Source organism: Syngnathus typhle, linkage group LG2, assembly GCF_033458585.1.
Source record: "Syngnathus typhle isolate RoL2023-S1 ecotype Sweden linkage group LG2, RoL_Styp_1.0, whole genome shotgun sequence".
In the NCBI taxonomy this organism is placed as follows: Eukaryota; Metazoa; Chordata; class Actinopteri; order Syngnathiformes; family Syngnathidae; genus Syngnathus; species Syngnathus typhle.
The window spans coordinates 3470551-3496429 of NC_083739.1; the positions used below are offsets into that span (position 1 = coordinate 3470551).

General features: G+C 43.2%; 5 protein-coding genes across 9 annotated transcripts; 3 read left to right on the forward strand and 2 right to left on the reverse strand.

Moving 5' to 3' along the window:
• Window positions 1-110: 110 nt before the first annotated feature.
• On the reverse strand, window positions 111-3977 carry LOC133169145 (uncharacterized). Its single transcript, XM_061301083.1, has 9 exons — window positions 3693-3977; window positions 2781-2967; window positions 2589-2711; window positions 1611-1843; window positions 1361-1495; window positions 848-1035; window positions 680-759; window positions 508-591; window positions 111-427 (listed from the first exon to the last, which is right to left on the reverse strand). Exons 2-9 carry the CDS (start codon window positions 2965-2967, stop codon window positions 279-281), a joined length of 1179 nt encoding a protein of 392 aa, XP_061157067.1. The 5' UTR covers window positions 3693-3977; the 3' UTR covers window positions 111-278.
• A 1845-nt stretch (window positions 3978-5822) lies between these two features.
• Window positions 5823-11386, forward strand: setdb2 (SET domain bifurcated histone lysine methyltransferase 2). 2 transcript variants are annotated; one of them, XM_061300967.1, is made up of 10 exons: window positions 5823-6151; window positions 6286-6399; window positions 6466-6561; window positions 7034-7149; window positions 7212-7490; window positions 7600-7925; window positions 8090-8259; window positions 8339-8703; window positions 8817-8905; window positions 8975-11386. In XM_061300967.1, exons 1-10 carry the CDS (start codon window positions 6121-6123, stop codon window positions 9156-9158), a joined length of 1770 nt encoding a protein of 589 aa, XP_061156951.1. In that variant the 5' UTR covers window positions 5823-6120; the 3' UTR covers window positions 9159-11386. The 2 variants fall into 2 exon arrangements, with proteins under 2 accessions (XP_061156951.1, XP_061156959.1); XM_061300975.1 differs by lacking the exons at window positions 5823-6151; window positions 6286-6399 and having other exon boundaries at window positions 6996-7149.
• Window positions 9599-11436, reverse strand: ssr4 (signal sequence receptor, delta). The gene is made up of 6 exons (XM_061301096.1): window positions 11229-11436; window positions 10612-10730; window positions 10371-10445; window positions 10177-10266; window positions 10034-10099; window positions 9599-9922 (listed from the first exon to the last, which is right to left on the reverse strand). The coding sequence occupies exons 1-6, from the start codon at window positions 11278-11280 to the stop codon at window positions 9818-9820; spliced, it is 507 nt and encodes a 168-aa protein (XP_061157080.1). The 5' UTR covers window positions 11281-11436; the 3' UTR covers window positions 9599-9817.
• A 416-nt stretch (window positions 11437-11852) lies between these two features.
• Window positions 11853-15068, forward strand: naa10 (N-alpha-acetyltransferase 10, NatA catalytic subuni). Of its 2 annotated transcripts, none has more exons than XM_061272993.1 (8): window positions 11853-12029; window positions 12374-12472; window positions 12565-12623; window positions 12698-12743; window positions 13061-13176; window positions 13239-13283; window positions 13399-13483; window positions 13637-15068. In XM_061272993.1, the coding sequence occupies exons 1-8, from the start codon at window positions 12009-12011 to the stop codon at window positions 13802-13804; spliced, it is 639 nt and encodes a 212-aa protein (XP_061128977.1). In that variant the 5' UTR covers window positions 11853-12008; the 3' UTR covers window positions 13805-15068. The 2 variants fall into 2 exon arrangements, with proteins under 2 accessions (XP_061128977.1, XP_061128978.1); XM_061272994.1 differs by having other exon boundaries at window positions 13670-15068.
• Window positions 15069-17156: 2088 nt separating this feature from the next.
• LOC133150447 (rho GTPase-activating protein 4-like) lies at window positions 17157-25275 on the forward strand. 3 transcript variants are annotated; one of them, XM_061272985.1, is made up of 23 exons: window positions 17157-17348; window positions 19222-19311; window positions 19379-19550; window positions 19679-19841; window positions 19925-19987; window positions 20059-20184; window positions 20754-20882; window positions 21004-21225; window positions 21300-21401; window positions 21579-21746; window positions 21839-21923; window positions 21991-22018; window positions 22109-22208; window positions 22426-22486; window positions 22555-22632; window positions 22722-22850; window positions 22976-23081; window positions 23155-23409; window positions 23689-23738; window positions 23855-24092; window positions 24192-24234; window positions 24347-24471; window positions 24910-25275. In XM_061272985.1, exons 2-22 carry the CDS (start codon window positions 19245-19247, stop codon window positions 24464-24466), a joined length of 2505 nt encoding a protein of 834 aa, XP_061128969.1. In that variant the 5' UTR covers window positions 17157-17348; window positions 19222-19244; the 3' UTR covers window positions 24467-24471; window positions 24910-25275. The 3 variants fall into 3 exon arrangements, with proteins under 3 accessions (XP_061128969.1, XP_061128968.1, XP_061128970.1); XM_061272984.1 differs by having other exon boundaries at window positions 24347-25275; XM_061272986.1 differs by lacking the exon at window positions 17157-17348 and adding an exon at window positions 17374-17522 and having other exon boundaries at window positions 24347-25275.
• Window positions 25276-25879: the final 604 nt, after the last annotated feature.

Here is a 25879-nt window from a genome sequence, read left to right on the forward strand (position 1 = left end):
CGGCTTTGTTAGTTTTGTCTCTTTGGACTTTGGACTTTTCTACTAATCTGTTTTGGTCACTGCATCAAAGAAGTCACTCAAAGCGATTGGAAAAAAAAAAAACCATCAGCTTGATTTTTCATTTATTATTGACCTTTTTGATTCACTCATGACTACAATGAAAATGTATACTTGAAGTGGTTTCACACGGAATCAGTAAAAGAATCCAATCTGATCCTTGCATTTGTAAACCAAAAGAGAATGGGCAAACTCCTGTCGTGTTTTTTTTTTGTTTTTTTTCAGTACTTCAGACATTTAAGGATGTCTGGGATATAATCCTGAGCATCCCTTAACTGGTCCTTCCAGTCCTGCGGGATGGTGGAGTTGGTGTAGGCTCCTCCCGCTCCGAGCAGGGCCCCCAGTGCAGCTCCTCGGTTGCAGTTCTCTCCTGAAAATGAACGTAAATGTCTCATCATTGTCACAATGTGATCCAGATTATATTTTAGTTCTTAAAAAGTATTTTCAAACCTCCACAGTTAGTATTGGCCAAGATTCCTGCTGCAGGGTCATCATGAAACTGGTGGGCAAGGTAAAACATGCTGGAAAGAGCTCCTGGAGAGTCACAAAAAATATTACAGAAACAAGATTAAATTTAAGAAAGACAACAGGAGGAAAATGATCAGGAGTGGCCCACTGGTACCTTTTGTGTAGCACGCCAGGCCAAGGCTACTGACGGCACTTTGATGGACCTGCAGTCGTTCTTCGGATGCTTCTGGAAATCTAAAGAAAATAACAAATGGACATATGATCAAATGAAACCTTTTCTGGAACCCGGCCCAAAACCAGATCTGCAGTTGTCGGTGCACACCTAGCAGCTTGCCGACTGAACTTCTCGCAGGCGTCCCACACCCCCAGCGTCCTGAGGGCGAGCTCGGCCTGTTGGCGGACACCGGCACCCCCCAGCACGGCGTGAAGTGCTCCGCTGTAGATAGATACGTACTCGGGCACGGATGGGTGGGGGTGGGAGAGCTTCACAAAATCCGCTGCAGCACGGACCTGGAGAAGCAAACTCGTGAGTCATTTAACGTAATGGCTGACGTCCATTTGCGTTCCCGCATCAAAACAGCAGCATGTCGGTGCCATTAATCCAAACAAGACAAATTCCATGAATTAGCCATTAGTCATGTTAATTACCATCACGTCAATACGTGAACCTGTTGAAATGTGAATTACAGTCTGCATCCTGTCTCCTTTTTAAGTAATTTATTTTCCATAACATCTTTTGGATTCGAATTGAACACATTCACACTATGGTGGTAGAAAAGGTTTTACCACCCGGGTGTGCATGCGTGTGACCTCACGGTGCTTGTGTGGTACGCACAGCTTGCTCCTCATTGGCCGAGGCCGACAACAGTACGAAGGGAAGGCTCATGGGGAGGCAACCGATTGCATCCAACTGGCTGTCCGGGGGTGATTTGAGCTTCTTCTTGGAGCGCTCCTCCGCAAACAATAGAACCTTTCGAGAACACAGGGTCCGGTGTAACTGTTTACATATCTGAAGTCATTCTCATTCATTTTCAGCTGCCCAGCCATCGATTGAGCGTGAACTTCCCCGAGGGCAGATGTTGTACCTCCTGGTTGGAAGTCGGTCTGCTGTCCTGCCATTCAGAAAAGAAGGATCGGTGGTAGGACTCGGCGTAGGTGTCGCCGTGCGTGCCGCGTGTGGTCAAGAAGTGAACGTAGTCCGCTAGGACGGCGGCTCGGGCGTCCGGATGCGAGACGTCGGTAAATTCACCGCTGGCCAGCGTGTGAGCGGCTCTCAGGGCGCACAGGACATTTAGCGTGTTGTTGCCTGCCTTCAAACCTGGAAATAAAAATGGGAGATACTTCCAGGTGGCAGAAAGCCTGTGTTTCATCTTCCTTCCCAAAATTTGACCTCACTTAACTTTTTTTTTTTTTTACGAAGCCTTCATATAATTCAAACTACCGTATTTTCCGGACTATAAGGCCCACTGGACTATAAGGCGCACCTTCAATGAATGGCCCATTTTAAAACTTTGTCCTTATATAAGGCACCCCATTAATGCATCATGTCAGATTTTTAATCCAAATCAAATCATTCTCCATTTTATCTTTTTTTATTTCAACTTCAGATGCAACAAATGACTTTATAATTACAAAATAATGATCCATAGTCTTTTTGATTTGTGATTCATAGTCTTCAGCGGGCCACTTATGATTGATTTCATGACACAATGCTTCGGGCCAATTTAAATTTAGGAATTTGGTCCATATATAAGGCGCACCGGACTATAAAGCGCACTGTCGGCTTTTGAGAAAATTTTAGGCTTTTAGGTGCGCCTTACAGCCCGGAAAATACGGTACACCGGCAGCAAATAAGGCCAAAGTTAGTACTCAATCCGGTCATTTTTTTTTTTTTACTTTTTGGTTTTTCTTTTAATTGTGTATGCTATTTTATGTTTGTACGGCGACCTTGAGTGCCTCAAAAGGCGCCTTATAAATAAAATGTATTATTATTATTAATCCATTTCCCCCTTTGCCTCAATAGTTCTGCCTTGGTTTTTGCCACCTGGGAGTGGCCTTGGTACCTTGGTGATAGTGGATGGAACCACTGGACGCTTTCCAAAAACGCAGTTTGTCATGAAGGATGACGTTACCAACCACCTCCTCTCGGTTGGCTGCAGACGACCAGGAAGTGCGCCCGCTACCAGCTTCATCAAATGATCACAGTAAGATGCTTGTTGATAAACACACACAAAAAGAGGAAGGCTGATCCTCACCGGTATTGGATAGGCTGAGGATGCTGCTTGGATGTTTAACTCTGGGAGAATTAAAGGCAGATATCCATCCTCCAAAATCCCTTCTGATGTCACGGATGTTGTAATACCAGTGGACGGGCATGGACATGGCGTCGGCAGCACACATTGCCCATAATGCCTCACTCACAGACCTCCGCAGCGCAGTCATCTACCACAAGTTTTTCAGAACTTTATTCATCATTAAAGCAGAGAGATAGAAGCAGTAAATTGTTGGATGGTGGCTTCTGACAACAAAACACATCACCTCCAATTTAACTTTCTTGTTAAAGAATATCTTGACGCAGACAGGTTTATTAAAGTGAGTACACATTTGGAGAAAGTATTTCATAAAACTGGGGACAACCTAAACAATTTAAAAATATATTGTCTATTCTTTAGTCTATCTTCATGGAAGATTGCTCACACATTATTTTAAGGCAAAACACTACCCTTATTAATTAACGAAAACATTTTTTCTTGAGTATTAATTTGGGAGTTCTAATTTCGAAAATAATCTAAGACATTTTTCAAAATTTCTATTTGAGTTTGGAAATTTTTTTATTGGTTTTTTTTTTTTAACAAAATGAAAGCAATGTTGATAGGTTGCTTAGTCCTACTATTTGATTTTTTTTTCTTTGATTACTCTCGTTCATCCACACGCTAAATATTTATTTGTGTTTCATATAGTTTTCTTGTTTTCCCAATGCGTTCACGTTTACAGTCAAGGATTTGGACATACTTTGTACTCTAAACCATTTTGAAACTGTGCCCTCTTATACACAGGTTATAAAACAGTCTGAGTGCATAACACACACGCACACTTATGAATGTACACAGTTTATATATTTATAAGCGTCCGTCACACTTAATTAAAAAAAAAACTGAATTGCTAACCTCTCAAAGACGCGCTTTACTTTCCATCAAGAGGTTCTTGTGTAACACGACGTTTAAATGTTACAAAAGCATGACAGGAACAGCACCGCCCACACGAGAACGTTCGCTGATTAACAAAACTACTATGCAAAAAATATAAAAAAACATCGGGGTGTGGATTCTCCGGACAAAACAGCAGAATGTTAACCATGCTCCGCACAATACATTTATAAATAAATTAATATGAACGCGAACCGTAGGCATGTATAGTTCAGTAGTTTACATTTACTACGGTGGCCGATGAAGGTCAATCGACGCATAAAACAGTTACTATGGTGGCCGATGAAGGTCGTTAGACCCCAAAGAAAGGTACCATGAAAAATTACATTAATCTACGTCCATCTATTCAAGGTAGATGAATGAATGAGTCTTTATTTCGAACATGATTTAAAGAATAAAAACGAAATAAAAACGAATGAACGAATGAATCTTTATTTCGAACATGATTTAAAGAATAAAACCAAAATAAAAATGAATGAACGAATGAATCTTTATTTCGAACATGATTTAAAGAATAAAAACAAAAAAGACGAGGCAACCTAAAAAAGTCGTTCTGGGGATTTAAGATACAGCAGGCCTCCATTTTTTAAGATTTTTTTTTAGATAGATCTATAATAGAAAAAATACCGGTTTTTTCCGTGTATAGTGCGCAAAATTTTACCAATTTATTGTCCTAAAATCCGGGGTGCGCATTATACATGAGTACAAAAGAAAAAAAAAAAAAATTTTTTTTTTTTTTTTTTTTTTTAATTCCCAATGATCGTCACACACGCAGGGAGGCAATGGGTCCAATTTTTATAGTCTTTGGTATGGTCTTAACTAGGCTGGATGTAATTTTTTTTGTTGGCGTTGATTTCTCCGACTGCCCCTAAACGCACCACCGCGCTTCGTGCGCGCACGGGACAGCAAACGAGCAGGTGATCGAGCAAGCGTCTGATACGAGAGCATTGCGGTCGCATGGAGCGTGTTTGAAGTGAACAGCAGAGAAGAAAGGCAAAGTGTTGTGAAATAAAATGCACAGAACGGATGCGCAAGACACGTCAGCTATATAAAGAGCGAGAGTTGTTTTCTTCCTATTAGTTTCAATTCACAGTTTAATTAGCAGTTTCAATCAGCAAATAACAAAATGCGTATTACAGGTAATATTTTATTTCACAACACTTTGCCTTGTTCCTTTGGTCTCTGCTGTTCATCCTAAAACACAAAGGCGCTCTTTAAGCAATGCGACAGTGAGCGCCCGGCGCGCTGCACCAAATGAAGCTCCCTGCGCAGTGCGCAAATTTTAGAAAGTACATCAGGACTTTAAAAATATCTTCTAAATTTCAGCGACGGCTCTGTCACAATAATCGACCAGCCCGGTGCAGTTGGGCGGTCGGCGGCGCGCTACGGTTGAGCGTTCTCTCGCGCGCGCTCTCTCTCTCTTGCTCTCTCTCGCTCTCGCACACACGCAAACCGGATATCATACGGAGGCCGCCATTACAGATGCGCAGAACGGATGAGCAAGACACGTCAGCTATATAAAGAGCGAGAGTTCAGTTCTCTACCTAAATCCGTATTACAGGTAATATTTTATTTCACAACACTTTGCCTTGTTCCTTTCTTCTCTGCTGTTCACTTCAAACACGCTCCATGCGCACGGAGCGCGGTGGTGCGTTTACGGGCAGTCGGAGAAATCAACGCCAACAAAAAAAATTACATCCAGCCTAGTTAAGACTATACCAAAGACTATAAAAATGGGACCCATTGCCTCCCTGCGTGTGTGACGATCATTGGGACTTAAAAAAAAAAAAAAAAAAATTTTTTTTTTTAAAAAAATTCATAAAAATTGGGTGCGTATTATACATGGGTACAAGCTTTTTTCCAGCATTAGCATGCCATTTTTAGGGGTGCGTACTATACATGGGGGCGCACTATACACGGAAAAAACGGTAATCTGCAAATAAAGGGATCCGTTTATCAAGGATCTTGGGGGCGTTGATGGATGAATATTACGTATTTTAAGTGATTAAAAGACGTTTGAAAAGTTTCCATTCTATTTTGTTTTGCTGGTATGAACGTCAAATGTTAGTGGTGTCTGCCAGACTAACTTCAGGGTAAAGAATGTCAGTCACGTACGGTGGCCGGCCGGTCGGTGTATTGTGCTTGTTGAAGAAACACAACATTACGTTTTAGTCATTTGGGATGAATCTATTAATGCAGAGAAACAAATTACGTCGAAGCTAAGACAAACAATATCAGCTTCAAGACTATTTTATTAAACGTCGCCTTTTGTAATTGTCTTTTTTCTTTTTTGCTAATGCGACTAAGTCAAAATGCGGCTGCTAGCTTAGCGGTCCATCAGAACGACTAATACTTCAAAATAACACTTAAATGTTTCGCTTTGATTAAAATGGAAGATTCCTTCGACCATCGAGACGCTGGTGAGATTGTGATTTATTTCAATTAAAGTAACTTGGATTACCCGCTTTGTGAAAAATTCTTATAATTATTTTATATTTTTTTGGACTGATTTGATGAAGCAGGGAAAGTGATTCTCTGTCTTTGTGTTTCCTAGATCGGGCCAAAGCTTTTTGGGACAATGAGAACGTGGATCAGGTGTTTAGTATAATATTCAAGAAGCTGGATCACCTGAAGGAAGTCCTGAAAGCCAACACGGCAACCGACAAAGGTTTTGCTCATCTGCCTTATCTTTAATTTTATGATCGATTTTTCTAAATTGCTTCTGTTCAATCAGAACGGGTCCAAGCTTTGAAGCTATTCGACTGTCTTGAGTGGACGGTTCTGTCTCCGCTGGGCAACTCTCCGGTGGTTCAGTTGGTCGTTGGTTCAGGTAACTCATGGATATATTTGTGTGAATTTGCAGTTTAATGAAATATTTAACAGCAATTAAAAGACAGCAAATGTCATTGATGGGTTTTTTTTCTATGTTGGATGGTACAAAAGTATTAGAACTGTACATGCCATGTTTTTTTTTTTTTTTTGACTGAGTGGCCATTTCAGATAATAGTGGACAAACATAGTGTGAAGGTATTTGATTTTATTTTCCAAAATGATGACACCATATTTAAAAGTCGATTTTTTTAAGTAAAATTAATGGTGTAAAACAATTTTTTTTAAAAAACAACCACTTCCTCTTTAGTTTAAATAATGGAATCAGGCTTAATCATTCATTTATTAACGTCAGATAGGATAAGAACATATTTTGAAATGTTCTGTAATTTCCAATTTAATATGAATTGAAATATGATTATACTTTTTGCACAGAATGTCAAATGAAGTCCTGCCTTTATCTACCTGCACAGATAAAGAGCATGAGCACCGCAGCGCCACACCCACATCTCCTCCATCTGCCTTCAAAGATCAACTGCCTCCTCTGCTGCCCATTCAGCCGCCCTACAAGCTGCACGTGTGCAACAAGGTACGTTCAAGCTGATCACCAGCATTCACTTCCTATTCTGAATCTGTTTCTCCTCCTTCTAGATGTGCCTGCCTTCTTTACAAAGCACACTTCGGGCCAAACTGCCATATTGGACTCAGAACCCGCTCAAGGTACCGCTGCTGTGCGGGTTCAAGAGGATGGTGGCCAGGCCACTGATGTCATCCAATGAGGACGGGCCCAGCGACGATCATTGGACAGATGAGGAGGAAGATGAAAGCCACTGGGACGTTATTTACAAAGCCCCCTGTGGACACAGCCTCCGTAACTATGCCGACGTGTTACGCTTCCTGTTGGCCAGTAAAAGCTCTGATGTATTCCAGGTCAGCTGCTTTGCAACATAGTTTGGATTCTCATTTACATTAAATGTTTTGTTCTATTATGCTAAAAAACAGATCGATGAAACAGGATCATATTGCTGTTTTCTTTCAGCTGGACAATTTCTCCTTCAACATGGCGGTCCAGTTGGACCCTCCCATAGTCCTAGGCAGCCATCCCCCAGAGATAGACCTGAGTCGCGGAGCCGAGCCGACCCCAGTGGAGCTTTGCGTGGGGCCCGATGACTCCCGGCCCCCTGAATTCCGCTACAGGAAGGAGCGCTGGCCGCATGGCTGCTTCCTGACCCGACGTCCCGTATTTGGCGCGTGTTGCGACTGTACAGATGGATGCTTGGACGAACAACGCTGCGACTGCATCGCCATGACGGGATCAGGAAACCACTACAACTATCAGAGACTCTCCCACCCAGTGCCGTCCGGGTGAGTTAACCACAAACAAGAGCCAGCAGTCAACAATCAGTGAGCATTTAGAATTCGCAATCATTTGGGATGCACTGATAGGTGCTACTGTATGATTCTTTATTTTTCAATTTTATTGTAACCGCTCCATGAATGCCAATAAAGTTTTGAATGCATATCAACAGGTTGTTTGAGTGCGGGCCGTGGTGCAGCTGCGACCGGGCTCGTTGTCAGAATCGAGTCATCCAGAGAGGAATCCGAGTCCGTCTTCAAGTCTTCCGGACGGAGCGTTGCGGCTGGGGTGTGCGCTGCTGTGACGACTTGGACGTGGGCACGTTTGTGTGCATCTACGCAGGTGGCACAAACGACACGTGTTTAAAACAATCGGAATTCCCATCCTTCAATTTAAAAGTCCTTTTGACATCATCCCCCAGGCGTGATCCTGCAGAGAGTCCAGCGACCCATTGAGCCTCCGCCACTGAAGCTGAGCAGAATGGACCTGCCGTCCGATGACGAGGTGGAGTTGGTCACCGAGTGGCTGGCACCCCCAGTACTGGAGGCTAACGACTTTCTGGAAAACGCCGACCCCCCGACTTCGCCGCCGCTGCACGTCGCAGTCATCCAGAGACCCGCCGAGGCCAACGCAAATCAGAGCAAAGACAAGGCGAAGAAAGCTTTGACGTCACCAAACAACGCCGACGGGCACGGCAGCAAAAGGAGATTGAAGATGGCGGGAAAGTCGGAGGACGTTTATTTGCTGGATGCCAGGAAGGAAGGAAACGTGAGCCGCTTCCTCAACGTAAGTGGACCGCTACAAGATGACTTTTTCATGCGGCCATTTTCATGTTTCTGTCTCTATGGAGCGACCCAGCTTTGATATTGAGCTCTGCCGTCTTGTCTCATCTCCTGCAGCATAGTTGCCAGCCCAATCTTTTTATTCAGAACGTCTTCACCGACTCACATGACCCCAACTTCCCCATCGTCGCCTTCTTCACCAACAGGTAAGAAGCAAACAAGCGAGGCAGCCGAAATTTCTTCGAATGCATCTCATGTGCGGTTTTGTGTGTCAGGATGGTGAAGGCAGGCACCGAACTGACGTGGAATTATTCTTCCGACGCATACACGATGTCGCTGCGTCGACAACATGAAGTGGCGTGCATGTGCGGCGCTGACGGCTGCCTGGGCCAATTCCTGGAGGAGAACCTTTGTAAAACATGTGAGCTTGGAGTTTCGGACACTATGGAGGAGACGTGAGCGCCTTGAACCCTTTTCCACTTTTTTACAAGTTGCTTAATAAAATGAAAAAAAAGAGGTGACATTCTGCACCCTGTATTAATAGAAATAGGTGGAACCTTTCGTCAACTAAGGAAAGAAATTGTTCCGCCACTGGCATAGAGGGATGTCCAAAAGTAGTTTGAGTCGTTAATACGGATATTTTGAGACTAAAAAATTAAAATTCAATAATTGTCTCACAGCATGCCAATGCGATTGGTTAGTGTCTAATTGAACGACTACAAAGATATTGGTTAGTGTAATTAAACTACAAAAATATTACTCTACTAAATGACAAAATATTTATAATTACCCATGGCCCGTTAAGCCAATTATGTCAACAATGCTAAGATAATCAATTCTAGGAAGTCCGCCATCTCAAGTGCAGGATTTACTCGAAGAAGAAATGAGTTACTTTAGACTGGAAGACCAAAATCACTCATTTATTGATTTGACAAGTCAGTTGACCAAGCAATCCAGCTTGGGTGGTCTGGAAGTATGAAAAATAACTGATGCAAAGTCCATCTGTTAGCACATACAGACACAGTCTGAATAGAAAAACAAAACAAAATCCTCCAGACTGCTGACCGTCTCTGAATCCAAAGCCGCCGTCGTCTCTTAAGACTCAAGTGTGGATGTTTTTACGCTTGGATGGTGTTCTTGGAACTGAAGGCCACATAGTAGAGTAGAATTCCCACCAGGGCTGCCACCACCTCGGTGGAAACCCACGGGCCACTCCACACGCCCTGAAGTCACAACGGCGCGACATCAGTCACATCGCAACTACGCATGCTTCCAACTTCACAAAAAGCGGACAATCAGCGTCAAAAGATGATACAAAGGCACGCAACACTCACCCTGTGGTCCACGTTGACCAAAAATAGAGGCTGGATGGCGTTCACATCTTCATTGTTTCTCTGGGCCTACAAAACACATAAAATTCTCATTCCAACCAAAAAGCTAAATAAATAACTCCTATAGCTTAGCATCTGGCGCTAACCTTGCGCAGTGCGCTGTAGGATTCCTCGTCAAAGAACTTGACCTGGTAAGTTCCTGAGCTGGCCTGCTTGTGAGGAAGACTCCATGACACCTAAGGTCAAGTCAAAGCCAAGTTAGGATGGGGAGGAAATGGACACGGCACTCAGACAGCTAGTTAAGTACACTATAGAAACGTGTCAAGTGTGAAAGGTTTACCTGGTACTTGCCAACATCCTGGCCTCTGGTCACAGGAAACTGTCTTCCATTCACATCAGCGTACAAAGTGATGCTCTGCCGGGTGGTCAAAGTGGTTAGCAATGGTTTAATGTTACCAGTTACCAACAATAGTTAGGGACAGTTAACAATGGTAAGCAGTCGTTATCAACAGTTAACAAAGGCTTCACGTTTCTTAGTAAAGTCCAGTGTGTGTCTGCATGGTGCCTTGTTGTGAACTTACCTGTGCTCCGTTGGCACAAACCAGGCTGAGCTCCACGATGAACACCGACTCTGCGGCGATGACAGCGTCCGAGGTGGTGTAGGCCGACGGGGTGATGACCGGCTCCGTGCAGGTCTCTCCTGTCAAGGGATACGATGTATGTATATGGTGAACGTTAACATCTGACCTGGAATATGTTTGTCATCCTTCAATTTGATAACTTGGATAATTCATATATATCACGTGTTCCACATCCATTGTATCGGTGTACTTTTTGTCCTCATTCGAAAGGCACACGAGTAAAAATACTATTTTTTTCTAATTAATGCAAAACTAGAATAGTTGACACCTGTGCACTTCTGGTATTACTGATAAAGCGCTAAATATTAACTAGTGTCATTTATGACGTCCTTAGCAGTACTAGTAGCGTGCAGTGGACAGTTTAGCCTCACTCGTGCTATGTACAAACGTTCTAAACCGTCATAGTAGAGCATACTAGTACATGGATATTTATTTTGATATTAAGACAAAATTCTCAGACGTTTTTTCATTGAAACACTAGTTCGACTAGTAGCTCATTAGCGAACTAGCTTCATAGCATTTGGAAAGCTCTTAAAACCTCCAACCATTTAGCTTACCCGAGCATGCAACCACCAACAGGGCGAGGAATGCGGCTGCTATCCGGATCATTGTAGCTTTTGGGGCTTCACGCGTTGAGAGGTCAAGTGTTGCTTTGGAAAAGTTCTTCTACAACGCTGCTGTTCGGTGACTGCGGGTCGGGGAAAAGGAAAGGAAAGGAGGTCCACTAGTCCACATCAGCAAAACAAGGCTGCGAGACCAGTGCGCATGTGCCGCAGGACGCAGACTCGCAACGGACACGTCATCAAACGGTGACTAGAAATAATGCATTTCTTTTTGTCCTCTGCTAGCGCAATTTTTTTTTTTTTTTTTGTTATCATTGATTATTTTTCACTGTAGTCCGCCTCAGTACTCGGTCATCATTGCAGCGGTCAAAACAAATACTAAAATGAAATAATTTGAGATACTGCTTACATTTTACAAAAAAACAATTCAAACAAACAAAGCCACTTTTTGTCATGACAAAAATTAATATTTCGAAATCATTTTCTGTATCGGTTGAATGAACAATGAATAGAATTAATTTGATTTATAAACGGCTTTTCAAATTAAACTCACATTGTCGTTTACAGATTTTATTGTGAAGTCTCCTCGCACAACCTCACCGGAACCAGCTGTTGCTATTTTGGCAAACTTTACATCAACTTCCTTTCCTTTACCCTGCTAGCAAAAAAATTGACTAGTTAGCTTAACCAGCCCTTTGAAAGCGTGGTGTTATAAATATTATGAGTTGTGCAAGTGCTGCAGTCTAGCTAACGCACCACATAAAACTGAACAAGATGAATATACGAAACGCCAGGGTAAGCATGTCGCTGTCATGTCGCTCACACTGAAGGGTAGCTCAGCTAGCCGCATCACATAGCCAACTAAACGTGCTTCTGCTGCTGCTGCTAATTTCATTAGCATTGTGGCCATGACTAGACTGCAAGTGTTCATGTCTGGATATTATGCATTATATACGTTCTGTAGAAGGCGCAAAGTGTAACTGATGTATGTATTTCGTATAAATCGTGCAGGTGTGGCTAAAGTACTCACATTGAGTACCGATACTTGTGTAAAGTAGACTGGTATGTCTGATGATCTCGACATTATCTTGTGCTGCTTGTTTAAATCAAACTTTAAATGAAATTGTCTTTCATTTCAGCCGGAGGACCTTATGAACATGCAGCACTGTAACCTTCTGTGTCTGCCAGAGAACTACCAAATGAAGTACTACTTTTACCATGGATTGTCCTGGCCCCAGGTTGTTCACTTTCCTTTTTTTTTTCTTCTCCCTCTTCTTTTTTTATTTATTTATTTATTAATCACACTTCTGTCCTGTTCTTTGTTTTTCAGTTATCATACATCGCCGAGGATGAAAATGGAAAAATTGTGGGTTACGTGCTGGCAAAGATGTAAGTATGTTACACGCAAGATTGCCATTAAACTGAACAACCTTTAGTGTTAACTAACTCTTGTTTTTTTTTAGGGAGGAAGATCCAGATGATGTGCCTCATGGACATATCACATCGCTGGTACGTCTGAGCAAGAGCTTGACGCACTGAAATCAACTGCTTTTGCATTGTATGCTGCAAGTGACAAAATTCCAATATATGCATAATATATTTCTCATAATCATGTCATGGTATTGGATTTTAGATTTGAATCCTGATTCGCTCAAATGTTGTAGATTCAAATCTGATACAGTTCAGCATAAAGGTACAGATGTAATGTTTTTGGGACAATTCGTGCAACCCACACAGAAAGAAAAAAAAAGTTAAATTGGTCCAAGTTGAAGGAAGTTTTGTAAGCATCAAACAATAAGCAAGCAGTGGCCTTGGATGTCTCCCAGGCTGTGAAGCGCTCCCATCGACGTCTAGGTCTGGCTCAGAAGCTGATGGACCAGGCCAGTCGCGCCATGATTGAGAACTTCAACGCCAAATACGTCTCGCTTCACGTACGCAAAAGGTACGTGTGTCTTTCAAAACGTCGTGACGTCTCGACTAACCGTTCCGTTGTCCTCACCGCAGCAACCGAGCGGCCCTACATCTCTACTCAAACACACTCAAGTTCCAGTAAGTCCGTTTCTATTGAATTCATTTGAATCCCCCAAAAGTTAGGTATGCATTTTTTTTTTTTTTTTTTAATAAACCTCAAGCCATGGAATACATCATGCTTATTTCTGCACAGGATCAGTGAAGTAGAACCCAAGTACTACGCAGACGGGGAGGACGCCTACGCCATGAAGAGGGACCTGGCCCATATGGCAGATGAGGTACCCGGGTAATCATTTTAATTAAAGAAAAAAAGACACACAAAAAGATTGCAAGTGTGTGTGTAGGGGGTGCGGTGTCATTGATTTAAGTGGTGAACGGTTGGATGAACATATGTAGACTTTGGTTTTGACTGCGACTGTGGCATGCCTTAGCTGAGAAAGCCTGGTCCCCGTGTGCCGGCTCAGGAGGCGCCTTCCGGTTCCGGTGACCCAGAGAGAGAAAACGAAAGAGACAGCGGCGGCGAGAGCAAAGAGCTGAGCGAAGTCAGCGAGGCCACCGAGAGCACGGATGTCAAAGATTCCTCCTCGGATTCGCAATGACACTTGTAGGCCTTTTTTCTGGTTTGTTTTTTTAAAGGAAATAATAGAAAAGAATAAATTCCTTTTTAATGCCCCGCCCGCCCCTCCCTCGACAATGCGCTCACAATCATGACGAGATGACACCATTTTTTTTTTTGCTATACACTCTGGTCTGCCCATGTAACACACTGAAGCTAATAAATATGATACAGTGCATCACTAGTGCAATAATTAGAATAAACGTTTTTGGAAATGAAGGCCTGTTTTGCCAATAGTGAAAATCATTAATCCCCCCTTGAAAAGATTTGTAATTCCTTAGAGAGGCCACAGGATGGCAGGAAAGCACACGTCATTATAATTCCCGATGATGGCAGAGCAGCTTTGCTTTGACCAGTGGAGGTGAGTTTTTCAGCCAGTCCTGGCAGATTGGATCTGCAATAGTTAAAGAGAGGATTATATGATGCACACTACACAGAAGATAGGCAAAAATCTTTGTTGTAAAATAAAATGGTACTCTAGACCTCTAAAAGTTGAGTACTGGGTTCTGGTCTGAAATTTTAGGACAAACCTACAATGCACAATCAGTTCAACACACTTCTGAAATGTATTGAATGCAAACGTTGAACTTTTAAACGTTCCAAAGCTTATTCCCCAACAAGGAGTGAACCAGCAAAATTTGCAACTAGTGTTTGAGCCACGAATATTTCCAGAAATGCACACTTTTACTCTAATTCTTTCAATCTCCATAGATTTCCTGATTTTGAGTTTGCTGTGTTTATCCCAAATAAAGTCAGAATCATGTAAAAAAAAAAAAATATTCAAAGACTTCCTCAAATCACACAACCTTTTCAAATTGTCGTTTTTTCTTTTCCTTTTTTTTTTTCTATTACGCAACTTAATCCACTTTAGAGGAAGGAAGTGAGTGAGGAGTTCCAAACAGAATGTCCAAACAGTTTGATACGAGCCACCAGAAATGGAAAATAACTTGTTCATGGTACTTGAGAGCAGCCAGTTAAATTGTGCGCAACAAAGCATGTATTCACTTCTGAAGCCGCATCACGAGGATCCCCGAGGCCATCATAAACATTAATCCTCATAAAGTGCCGTCATGACCTCACACTTTTATATACGTATCACCGTGGGCATATGTAAACCATTTTTAGGCCCTCGATTCCTCTGGTGAGTCCTTTATTATCATTCTTTTCTATCATTCTCCTAAAATTAGCATAGTGCGCTGCACTTTTATTTTGACTGCAAAATCAAATAAAATCTGTCTGAATGTAAATATTGTAAATATCTGTTATTGTAAGTATTTTAAATATCTGCATCAGTGTAAGTATTTTAAGTGAGTTCATGTTAACCGTCATGACTCAGGAATTATGATCATTGTTGCTGTCATTTAGAGCAGTGAGTCTGTGGGCTCCCTCTAGCGGCGTGTAAAAGTATCACTTCCTAAGTAGTAGATTTGTTTATAATCGAAATCTGGACTGGTTCGTTTAAAACGAATATTCGAGTATTTTTTTAAATTTAATTTGTGTTTGCAATACTTGAGAATTCTATCATTTATGCACATTTTTTTTTGTTTTCTATATTTAAGACTTTTATTGACTTATTTTGACTTTTAAATGTTTTTTTTAATTTGGAAAAAAAATCCACGATGTAGTGAAGCCGCGATAAACGACACGCGAACTAGCGAGGGATCACTGTATAGCCCAGGGGTGGGCAAACTACGGCCCGCGGGCCACATCCGGCCCACGGGACCGTTTAATCCGGCCCGCCAACCCTGAACAAATTGTATTATTAAACTTTTTTTTTTTGGTCGTTTTGCCTGCAATGACTGCGTTTTCCCAGTAGATGGCGAAGCGCTCGCCTGCGCATTTACTACCGGAAGCCGTGTCAGAAAGCTCGGTGCACACTCACAAGTGCGTGTACGTAGTAGTACGGACTTGGCGCACTCTCGCTCTATTCGTATCAGTCCCGAATTTAGAGCGTGGGCTTTGACGACAGCATTCTTATAATTCGCGCGCTGAGCTTTCAGATGCAGTTTTGCGCTAAAGCCACCCACAAACCTTCCCCTGGAATCCTTCCATTAAAATGAGTGGCCCGAAAAAAAGAAGTGAGTGCCGAATGTTAAAAAAGAGTGGCCAATTTGGCTCGACGTACGCGACGTGACGTTCAGCCACATCAACATCAACCCGTCACAGATCAAGGTAAACGGACCAACACCTCGGATCTCGCCTAAGAATTGCCACAACAAATTTTACTCCAGACTATGACGCACTAGCAAAAAAGGGAGACCAACAACACTGTTCCCACTGAAAATGAACGGGAGGCTCTCAAGTTTATTGTAAAAAAATGCATTTTCAATATGATTTGTACGTACACATAGCAGGGATTGAAACTAGCGACCATTCTCATTTTCAAACAATGCAGGATGCTCAAGGACATTGATGCACCACCTATTTGCGACTAATCTTAACCTGTAAAGTTCTTAAGGCTTACTGTAAGGAGGTGTTTCCCGTTTCCTCACCTCTGTTACCAGGTGTTTGCGAGTTAAAACTCTGCTCTGATTTTCAGATACCCCTCACCGTGTTGCTGTTTTGGTTACTTTATTTGGATGTATGCTTTCACCGATTCTTCAAGATGATATATTTGGTCAGAATGTTTGCCGTTTGATGTGATCTCATAAGATAAACATCTTTCATTAATCTGACCTGCAGGCACTGAAGTGATGGAGATTGTTATTCATAATAACAGTGTCGTATTTTATGAGAATCACTGATAGCAGTTTTTTAGTGAATTATTATTTTTTTAATGCTGTTAATAAATGCATTTGTTTTCAAAAAAATTGTTTGGAATATCCATGCTTTACTACCTACTAAAGGCCAAGATCTTTTATGCAATGACCTTTACAGGTCGCTTATATGACTTCACACAACGCCTACGTCCATCTGCTCCTGGTCCGGCCCTCCGGTCCAAATTTAGAACCCAGTTCGGCCCGCGAGTCAAAAAGTTTGCCCACCCCTGGTATAGCCTCACTCACCACAACGTGGCGCATCCCCAGATTAAATGACTCATTCATTTTGGGCGAACCGTTTACCTCCGGAGATTAACTAACGAATTCCCATGTTTCCTTTTTTTTTCAAAATGAAATGCCACGAGTTCCAAAGTTGGCCCTGTACCTGCTGTCGAAAACCAACCGCAGTTACTTTCAATGATGACCACTAACCAGTGTGTTTGTGTGTTTGCAAGTCAAATTTATACAGGGAAACAGTTGACCCCCCCCAACGTTCTCTGGTGACACTCCCCATGTGTCCATGTGCAAATGTGACGAAAGGGAAAGCAGATCGTGAGTCACACTCACGGTGAGCGCGCACGGGCGCGCGCCCGCGCCTGAGCGAAAGAACGAGCAAGAAAGCGAGGGATGAGTTGCACACCCCACCCACATCTGTGTATGTGAGGGGGGAGGTGAGAGTTAAGTGGCGTAACTCGGCTGCCTGTGCCTGCCTGCCTGCCTACCGCACTCTCACAACACAAGCGACAAGTCAAGCCTGCTCCTCATCAGGTAGGACGCAGACACACGGCCTCTGAGAAATACGTGCCCTCTTTACAAGTGCTCCAAGTCCGACTTTCGGCTCTTGGTTTTGCCATTTTGCCGCCTTTTCCTGGTTTACTACCAACAGTGAGTCACATGGCAGTTTATGGGCCAAAGGCGTCTTCAAAAGTTGAACGCGACAAGGTTCAAGTTGCTCTTATTACTTTTAGTTCTTGAGATTTTGGAATGGAAGTGTGGTAGATGAAAGGTTTCTAAGCTCCTAGTTAAAAAAAAAAAAAAATCCGTAGCCGTTGCCCCCAACCAGGGTAGGCAACACTGAAGGGGTTACCGACATACGGCTTACATGACCTTATATCAATGACGGTGCGATTGGGGAATCTCCCTGATAGGGGGCTCTCAGCAGTTGACATGTTTCTTCTAAATAGGCTTTGTTTACAGAAATAATTTGATTAAAGATACCTTTATTTATACATTATCTTAGCGTTTGTTTGGGGTGGCAGCTACCACCAGCTTCACTCTTGAATTCATTTGTTTTTGGTTGTAATGAAAGAGGGCAAAAGCATATAAGAAATGAGACTTGACCCAACGTGGTACATGACAGGCAGTTAGTTTCATATTTGAGTTTGTGTGTTGCACGCATTTGAGGTTTGAACCGAACTTTCCGATCTAAGAGCCGTAACGCATTTCGGCAGAAGAGAATGTTGAAGAGTCATGTGTGCCTTTTCAAAATGGGGAAGTGTGTGTGAATGTGTGTTGGTCACGCAAGAAAACAGCACTCTTCCTCTTTTTCATATAATTACTCAAGTAAATCTTCCTTCAAATTCAAATAACTGAACTCGCTGCACATCCAATGACGGCGAGGATGTTGCCTGTCATTGTTTTCGATATTTGTAATGACTGGACTGCTGAATGTTTTCATTATTAAGGCTCCTGGTTCTAGTATTATATTTACTGTGTCACATCATGTGGTCTAGTTCAGGGGCTGTATAGGTTTCATTGACTCACTCAGTAGAATGACGTGATACAATGGGATCATCACAAAATTTCTATTAAACGTGTATGTAAACCTGCACACACATCAAGCCTCTCAAACAGGCTGATAATTCCTGGCACAACTCAAGCTGAGACTATATATTGTTTTAAAGCATCAAGTCAGTGTTTTTAATTAAAAAATATATAATATTTAGATTTTACTTATAACAAAATAAAAAGAATTAAAAATATATGTATATATTTATACATATAAAACAATAAATGAATAAAAAAGGTGACGAAATAAATACATTCAAATAATATACATTTTTTAAAGATGAAATGAACTGCAAATCAATTTGTAATAAAGCGCAAATGAAACGATCGCCTTATAATCTGCAAAGTCATTTAACAACTGCCTCAGCAGGTATGCAGACCAGAACTAGCAGGCAAAACTAACTCCTCCGCTATGGTGAACGCTTTCATGCTTTGTGCCACAAGGCGTGAGAGCTTAGTGACATACACTATTTCTATGGGAACAAATGGGAAAACAATCATCAGTGAATCATCACGCTGATGATTTCGTCTCAAATTTCCCACAACCCGATGTAGTCAGTTTGAAATGTCGATGCAAAGGTTCTGCCATCTCGTGGAAGAGCATTGCAATTGTTCTACCAGTCACTACACGTCACTGGCACAGACGGATGAACAAAGGACACAGTATTTGTATTAAATATTCATTTTGGGATGAGTTAAGGCAAGTGACATTGTTATGAATTATTCAATCAAAAATAAAAATACATTTTATTAGATTCATTTATTTATTTTTTTTATCTTCTGTACTTTTGAGCTGACCAATCCGTGCATTATACAAATCACCCGAGTTTTCAATGCTGTCTTTGTTCCACAGAAGTCCACCTGGTTCGGGCAATCATGGCTTCCCATGTGAAGCTCAGGAAGGACAAGACTGGCGTGGTGGACTATGACACACAAATTAAGGGTAAAACACGTTACTATTGCAAATCGGGGTTGTCTGTAGTCTTTCATTCCCTCTTGTGCCTTTTCAGAGGTTCGCTGGCAGCTGGTTGACCAACTGAAAGCCATGGACGTGCAGCTGGAGCAGAAGAGCCAGCTTCTGCACGATTTTGCCGACTACCTGCGGCGACGGAGCGAGATCGAGAGCGAGTACTCGCGATCCTTGGACAAACTGGCTGAAAGGTTCACCAACCGGAGCAAAAGGTAGCCCGAACAATCTCAAGTCTTCCAATGTTTTGGTTCTGCGAGAGGGAAGAACAAGCTAATTCCACTCGGGACGTATTGGAACCTCAAAAGTGATACCCATGTTCTATCCGTGTTTCTGGTAACAGAAAAGAGGCGAGCAGTCATTCCGTGGCCCAGATGTGGTCGGCCTTGCTGTCACACACGAGGCAGGAGAGTAAAGACCATAACCAGCTGAGTGACAACTGCTCCTCTTTCCTCATCCAGCCTCTAAACTATTGCTTGGAGTACACACAGAGGCTGGCCAAGAAGGTACTCAAATGCGTACCCACGTGAGCAGGGTCCGAATAAATCCACCAACGGCTTTCTTCACGCATCCGTTGCTCGGTTTCCAGAGTAAAGAGATCTGCACTCAGCTTCAGGACGGCCTGCTCAAGGTGACCACGGAGCTGCAGACTGTACGTGAGAAACTCGAAAGGACTTTTGTCTTTCTTGAGCGTGCGTAGTGACACGTGTGTCTCTGGTGCAGGCGTGGCGGACGTACTCCCAGTACCACGCCGACTACCTGTGTGCAGACGGGAAGTTGAAGGAGGCGGAGAAACAGGAGGAGAAGCAGAAGCAGAACGCAAAGAAACTGGAGAGGCTTATCGAGAAGGTAAAGTGCAGTCAACTCCTGTCGTCTTCCTCACTTTCTTTACAAAAGAGATTCTCACAAAATGGCAGGCGAGCAGACGTGACGCACTCGGATTGATCGTGTCGCTGATCTTATGACTTGAGTGACGCAAACTCAGTGACTTGACAAGTCATTTGGTTCCCATTTAAAAAAATATATTTATTTTTAAATCTCTTAAAAATTTCTTCAGAGTGCAAGTACATAATAATGTTCATACCCTTAAGTTGTTTAATATTTGGAGTTATAAATGTACATTTTCCGTGTTCATTTTTTTTTTTTAGAGCTGGAAATAATTTTTTTTGTGGTGTTATGATCAGCGGAATTTTTATCGCTCCAATAATTTATACTGTGAATGAGCAAGATTGTTTGACTTGACTTGAAATTTGGTAAATGGGCTGTTGGGCTCGAAAACACCCGACAAACCCTCATGCGGAGTTTCTACAATCTGAAGGTCCAGCGCTACAACTTTAAATTTATTACAGAAAGCAAGGAGCAATGGAAGAACACACGTGAAAGTGATTTCTTCACCCCCCCCCCTCATGTTCTCACAGAGGCAAGGAAAAGTCCAAGACATCTACTTGAAGTGCAGCAAGGCCAGAAATGATTACCTGCTCAACTTGGATGCTGCTAACGTTTCCATGAAGAAGTACTACCTCCAGGACATCTCCACTCTCATTGACGTCAGTCTGCACTTGTCTGTCAACCAATGACGAGCGCTTTTAGACCTTGCCGTGTTCTCCAAATGACTAGATTAGCACGTGATGGCTGTTTGACATGCCGCGGCCTCCCCCCCCCATGCAGTGCGCCGATACGGGCTACCACTTGTGTCTGGGCCGAGTGATGCAAGCTTATCTGTCCAGTCGGCGCCAGGGCCAGCAGAACTTGGACTCAAGCCTGCAGCATCTCCACACTACGATGTCCGGGCTGGACCCGGGCCGGGACCGAGACGCTCTCCTGCAGGACCACCGCGTGACTTTTTGTTTGCCCTTTCGCTTCCCCTACCAGCCCCACGATGGCGACCAGGTGGGTGGTCCCGTTGCTTTGGCTTTTTTCTCTCGCAGATGGCTCATTCCCTCCTCATTTGCTTGACCTCGTAGCAGTCTGAGATTAGCGCCGAGAACGAGATGAGGTCTGAGCTGGAGACCAGATTCAAACAGATCCAGACCAGGCTGACAGCCGTCGCGGAGGAATCGCAGGAGGTAAAGCGTCGCCGTCCGGCCACTGACTGAAGGACGTCCTCTTCCTTCCTTTCACGCTCATTCGTACTCTCTCCAAACATCCAACATGGCCGATCTCACCGGTGTCCCGTAAGGACTTTCGCTTCAAGGCGAGACTTCCAACATATCCAAAATGTGGCTTTCACCCGACCGCCGCAGGCAAACAAGAGCATGTTAGCAGCCCAGTCGTCTTTGCTGGAAACGATGGCCGAGTTGGACTTGGAGCCCAACAGCAGCCAAGAGGAAAGCACAGACGGCCTGTTAGTCCGGCCCACCGTGGCGCGCCGCAGAACAAACCAGCAAGACATAGAAAACCTCTACCTCACTGTGAGTTTTTTTTTTTTTTTTTTTTAAGCCATAGACCCACAATCTTCCTTTTTGTGAACAGATGATTGACAAGAGCTGCTTTTGTATTCCAGAGAGTCAAAGAGTTTCTGGTGGGCAGCTCTTTGGAGTCCAAGCTGCAAGCCAAACATGACCTGCTTAAAGTGGCGGTGGAAAAAGGTGGCGCAAATGGAACTTCTCTAACAATCACCTGTTCGAGTACTTAAATGTTTATTTCTCACCCTAGGCCAAACGTCAAGTAAACATCCGCCAAGGTAAGTCAACCTCAGTTTATTGTGGCTGATCCGGTTTTAGGCCCACGGCTAAGCACCTAAGCAAATGGTTTGCTTTCTTTCTCGCCACAGACACCACGGAAAGTCTCCACGTGTTCGGAAAAATCCCTCCAGTGGCAATTTGGTGCACAACCATAAACTTTTCAGTGGTGACATGCTGTCCTTCTTGCAGGTAATGAAATTTGCCACTTCCATAAATCAGTACACGCGTTGTCTTACAGAAGTGCTAACCCCTCGTATTTTTTGTCAGTATTGAAGAAATGCTATATTAGCGAATGGTCACTTAACCTTGAAGGGAAAATCCACTGGAATTGAATTAATGAATGTCAAATTGAAAATATGCTGTGTGCTCTTGCGCAATGTTTTGTATTCCTTCCTGTGTTTTGCAGGCGTCAGGTCAACAGATTCCAGTTGTGGTGGAAAGTTGCATTCGCTACATCAATCTCAACGGTGAGCCCCGTCGATTTGTCTCTCGGGAGAGTCCGAGGCACAATTTGAATTGTGGTTCCGTTCACCAGGCCTCCACCATGAAGGCATATTTCGGGTGCCGGGCTCTCAAGTGGAAGTCAACAATTTGAGGGATGCTTTTGAGCGAGGTAGGAGGGAGGTGCTAGAAATTGTTGTGAGGAAGAAAAAGTCAAAAGTATCTTTACTTTGACTTAGATCCAGCGTTGTTGTTTTGTAGGAGAAGACCCTCTGACCGAGCACACGTCTGACCTGGATTCTGTTGCCGGAGTGCTCAAGCTGTATTTCAGAGAGTTGAAGAATCCCCTTTTCCCCGTAGACAGCCTCGCTCGGCTGTTGGAGTACACCTGTGAGTTTCGTGTTCCTCGGCGTGCCCTTGTTCTATTTGAGACCTAAAACGGATCAAGCCTACCATCTTCTCTTGGACGCCTTCATGTTTCCTCGTTAAGTTTCACAGTCCCTTTTGTCCGTCAGACATCCAAAACGACGGCGAGAGAGCCGATCAGCTGAAAAGCGTCATCTCGTCCTTCACCGAGCCGCTCATCATTGTCATGAGATACCTCTTTGCGTTTCTTCACCAGTGAGTGCAAAGCTGTCCGCCTTAAATGACGTGTCGGGAGAAGCTTCACGCTAATGTCGCCATTCGTCCCCAGCGTGTCGCAGTACAGCGACGAGAACATGATGCAGCCTTACAACCTGGCAGTGTGCTTCGGTCCAAGCCTGGTCAGAGGGGCTCTGGAACAGAACCAGGATCAGCAGCTGGACCAGCACGACGCCGTCACCTTACAGCCACAGATCAACGCCATGGTCAAGAACTTCATCGTCCAGCACGAGAGCATCTTTCCCGGGCCGAGCGAGGTGCGAGGCCTCGTGTACGAAAAGTGCATGACGCTGGAACAAGATGACGGGTGAGACAGTTGAAACACATTATTTATTGCTGTTTGAAGGATTTTTTTTTTTCTTTTTGGAGGGGGGCTGGTTTCATTTTATGAATTTGTTTTCCCCAATGCAGATTTTCGCTGACGTATTTTTTGACTCGGCTGTTTTAATTAGAAACATACGTTTTGCAACAGAGGAAACCAAATGGCATGATTGCAGAGATACAAGAGGAAGCAAGCGCGCAAAAGCCTGTTGAGATTTTTTTTTTTTTGCTTTCTAATGCAAATTTTTTTTCTCCCCCCTCACAGTGAGCTAAATGTGGAGGAAGGGGACGGCGAGGCAGAGTACTGCAAAATTGGTGAGCTTGTTTTTCTTTCTGAGAAATGCAAAGAGACCCTGACTAGCAAGGAGAGATTATCGCATGCATTCGGGTTTGAGAAACACAAAAGTAACAGGCTATGTGATGTGCAACAGAACTGGAAGCGGGACACCCGGTCAATCGCAGTCACTCTGCAAAAGTAGCCCAGCAGAAAAACAGCGAGGCTTCCAAAAGCGACAAGAGCGGCCAGGCGGACCACCGCAGGTCCGCGTCGGGACCAGCCGGGGCTGGGGTCAGCGTGGCTACATGCGGGTCAAAGGTCATCCTCCAGATTCCAACCGGGCCCCAGAACTGGCCAAGGAGGACTCACTCTCCTGGTTTTGCGCGCAGAGAGTGAGTATCAAGCTAACAATGGATTCACCCTGGATTCATCCCAATTTGCGTTAATGACAGCGAAAACGATTTGAATTCAAACATCTTTTCCTTCTCCAGACAGGTGACCACCTCCCCTGCGGATGACGTCAAAGTAGATAAGGTTTGTGCTCTTTCTCTTTTGCCTTCTTAAATATTTCCAGGTCACAATGCCCTAGTGCCAAGGGGGAGGAGAGTTGGAAGTCACACCAGATTGTCTCGTCCGCCGTTAACAGGAGGTGTGCCGCCAAATGGACTCAGTCTTCAAAGAACTCGTGTCCAAGCAAGTGCTGCAAGAGTCTCCCTCTTCCTCGTCGTCCTCCCTTGCGGGCGTCCCAAAGGAAAAGAGGGCATGAGAGGGGTAGGGGAGTGTTGGAATAGCTGCACACAATCAAAATATTCAAGCTGTGAAAATGACTTGTAAAAAAAAAAAAAAGTATTTATACATGTATACAATATTCTTACGTGTTGTCAATGTGAAAGAGCATTTACACGTTATTCTGCAATCTTCCCGTGACTATTTTCCGTATTCCTCCAATCCCAAATTTCACTTTCATAAAAAAAAAAAAAAAAAAAATCTTCACCCAAGTTTTTAGGGTTACTTACTTGCATCGCTTCCATGTTTCCTGACCAGTACAAATTATTCCAACTTCAAGTCTCACATTCTCCATTTCAACAAGTGAATTCATTCCACAGCATTTTAGTTCATCAGCACCCCCCCCCCCCCCACCACACACACACACACAAATGAGAGGCTGCCCGTCAAACCCCCAAATGCCAAGTTTATTTTATCTTTCAGGCTAATTGTTTATCTGCCGTTCCACTGCAGTCCACTGACATACTTAGAAGCGGATGGACGAATTCCTCAGGGCTAAATGCTGCCGTCTGGTGGACATATGCGACAACTGCTCATTTGCGTCCCCATTTTTGTGCATTCCAAAGCATACTTGAATATGTACAGTAAAAGAATGGAAGAAAGTAAAAAGATAAACTATTATAACCAAAATGTCGTGCCATTCGAGGGCATTATACGGATATGGATGGACTGAATTGGGATTGTTTGTTATCAAGACTACTGTTCAATGTGTTGAATTAATTTTTCGTGCTTTCCTGAAATGGGTTGTTCAAGGAAAATCAATTTATTAAAAAAAAAAGTACATTCATACACGTGTTTCTGTTTTCAAAATGACATGTTCCTTACCTTGAGGCCAAATGTTTCCCCACCTCTCATTTTAATATTCAAATTCTGCGTCGTCATCAGCCAATGGGCATTCTTCTTACAGCCTTCTAAATAAACAAGAACAAGCAGCGCCGTAGTGATGTGCATTCCAGTTCTTTTAAGTGAACTGGATCTTTAGAATCTGTTCACTCAAAAGATTCGTTCAAACGAATCGTTCAACGAGTCGTCCCACCCACACACACACTGATCTTTTTTTTTTTTAACTTCAATGACACACAACTAAGCAATACACCAGACAAAAAACAATCAGTAAACACATGGTAATGTCGACAACGGCAACACACACATTTTTCTCTATATTACAACATCCCTTGGGAACAACATATACGTCAAACAATACAACTACTACCCCCCCCCCCAAAAAAAAAAAATGTTTTTATATATAATAATAATAATAATAATTGGCTCGGTTATTAACATATTTCTATAATACAACACCTACACTAGTGTTGGCTCGTGAGTGAACGATTTTTGAACGTTCTTATTTTTTTGGGCATGAAAACAAAAATCTGACATTTGGTTAACTGCT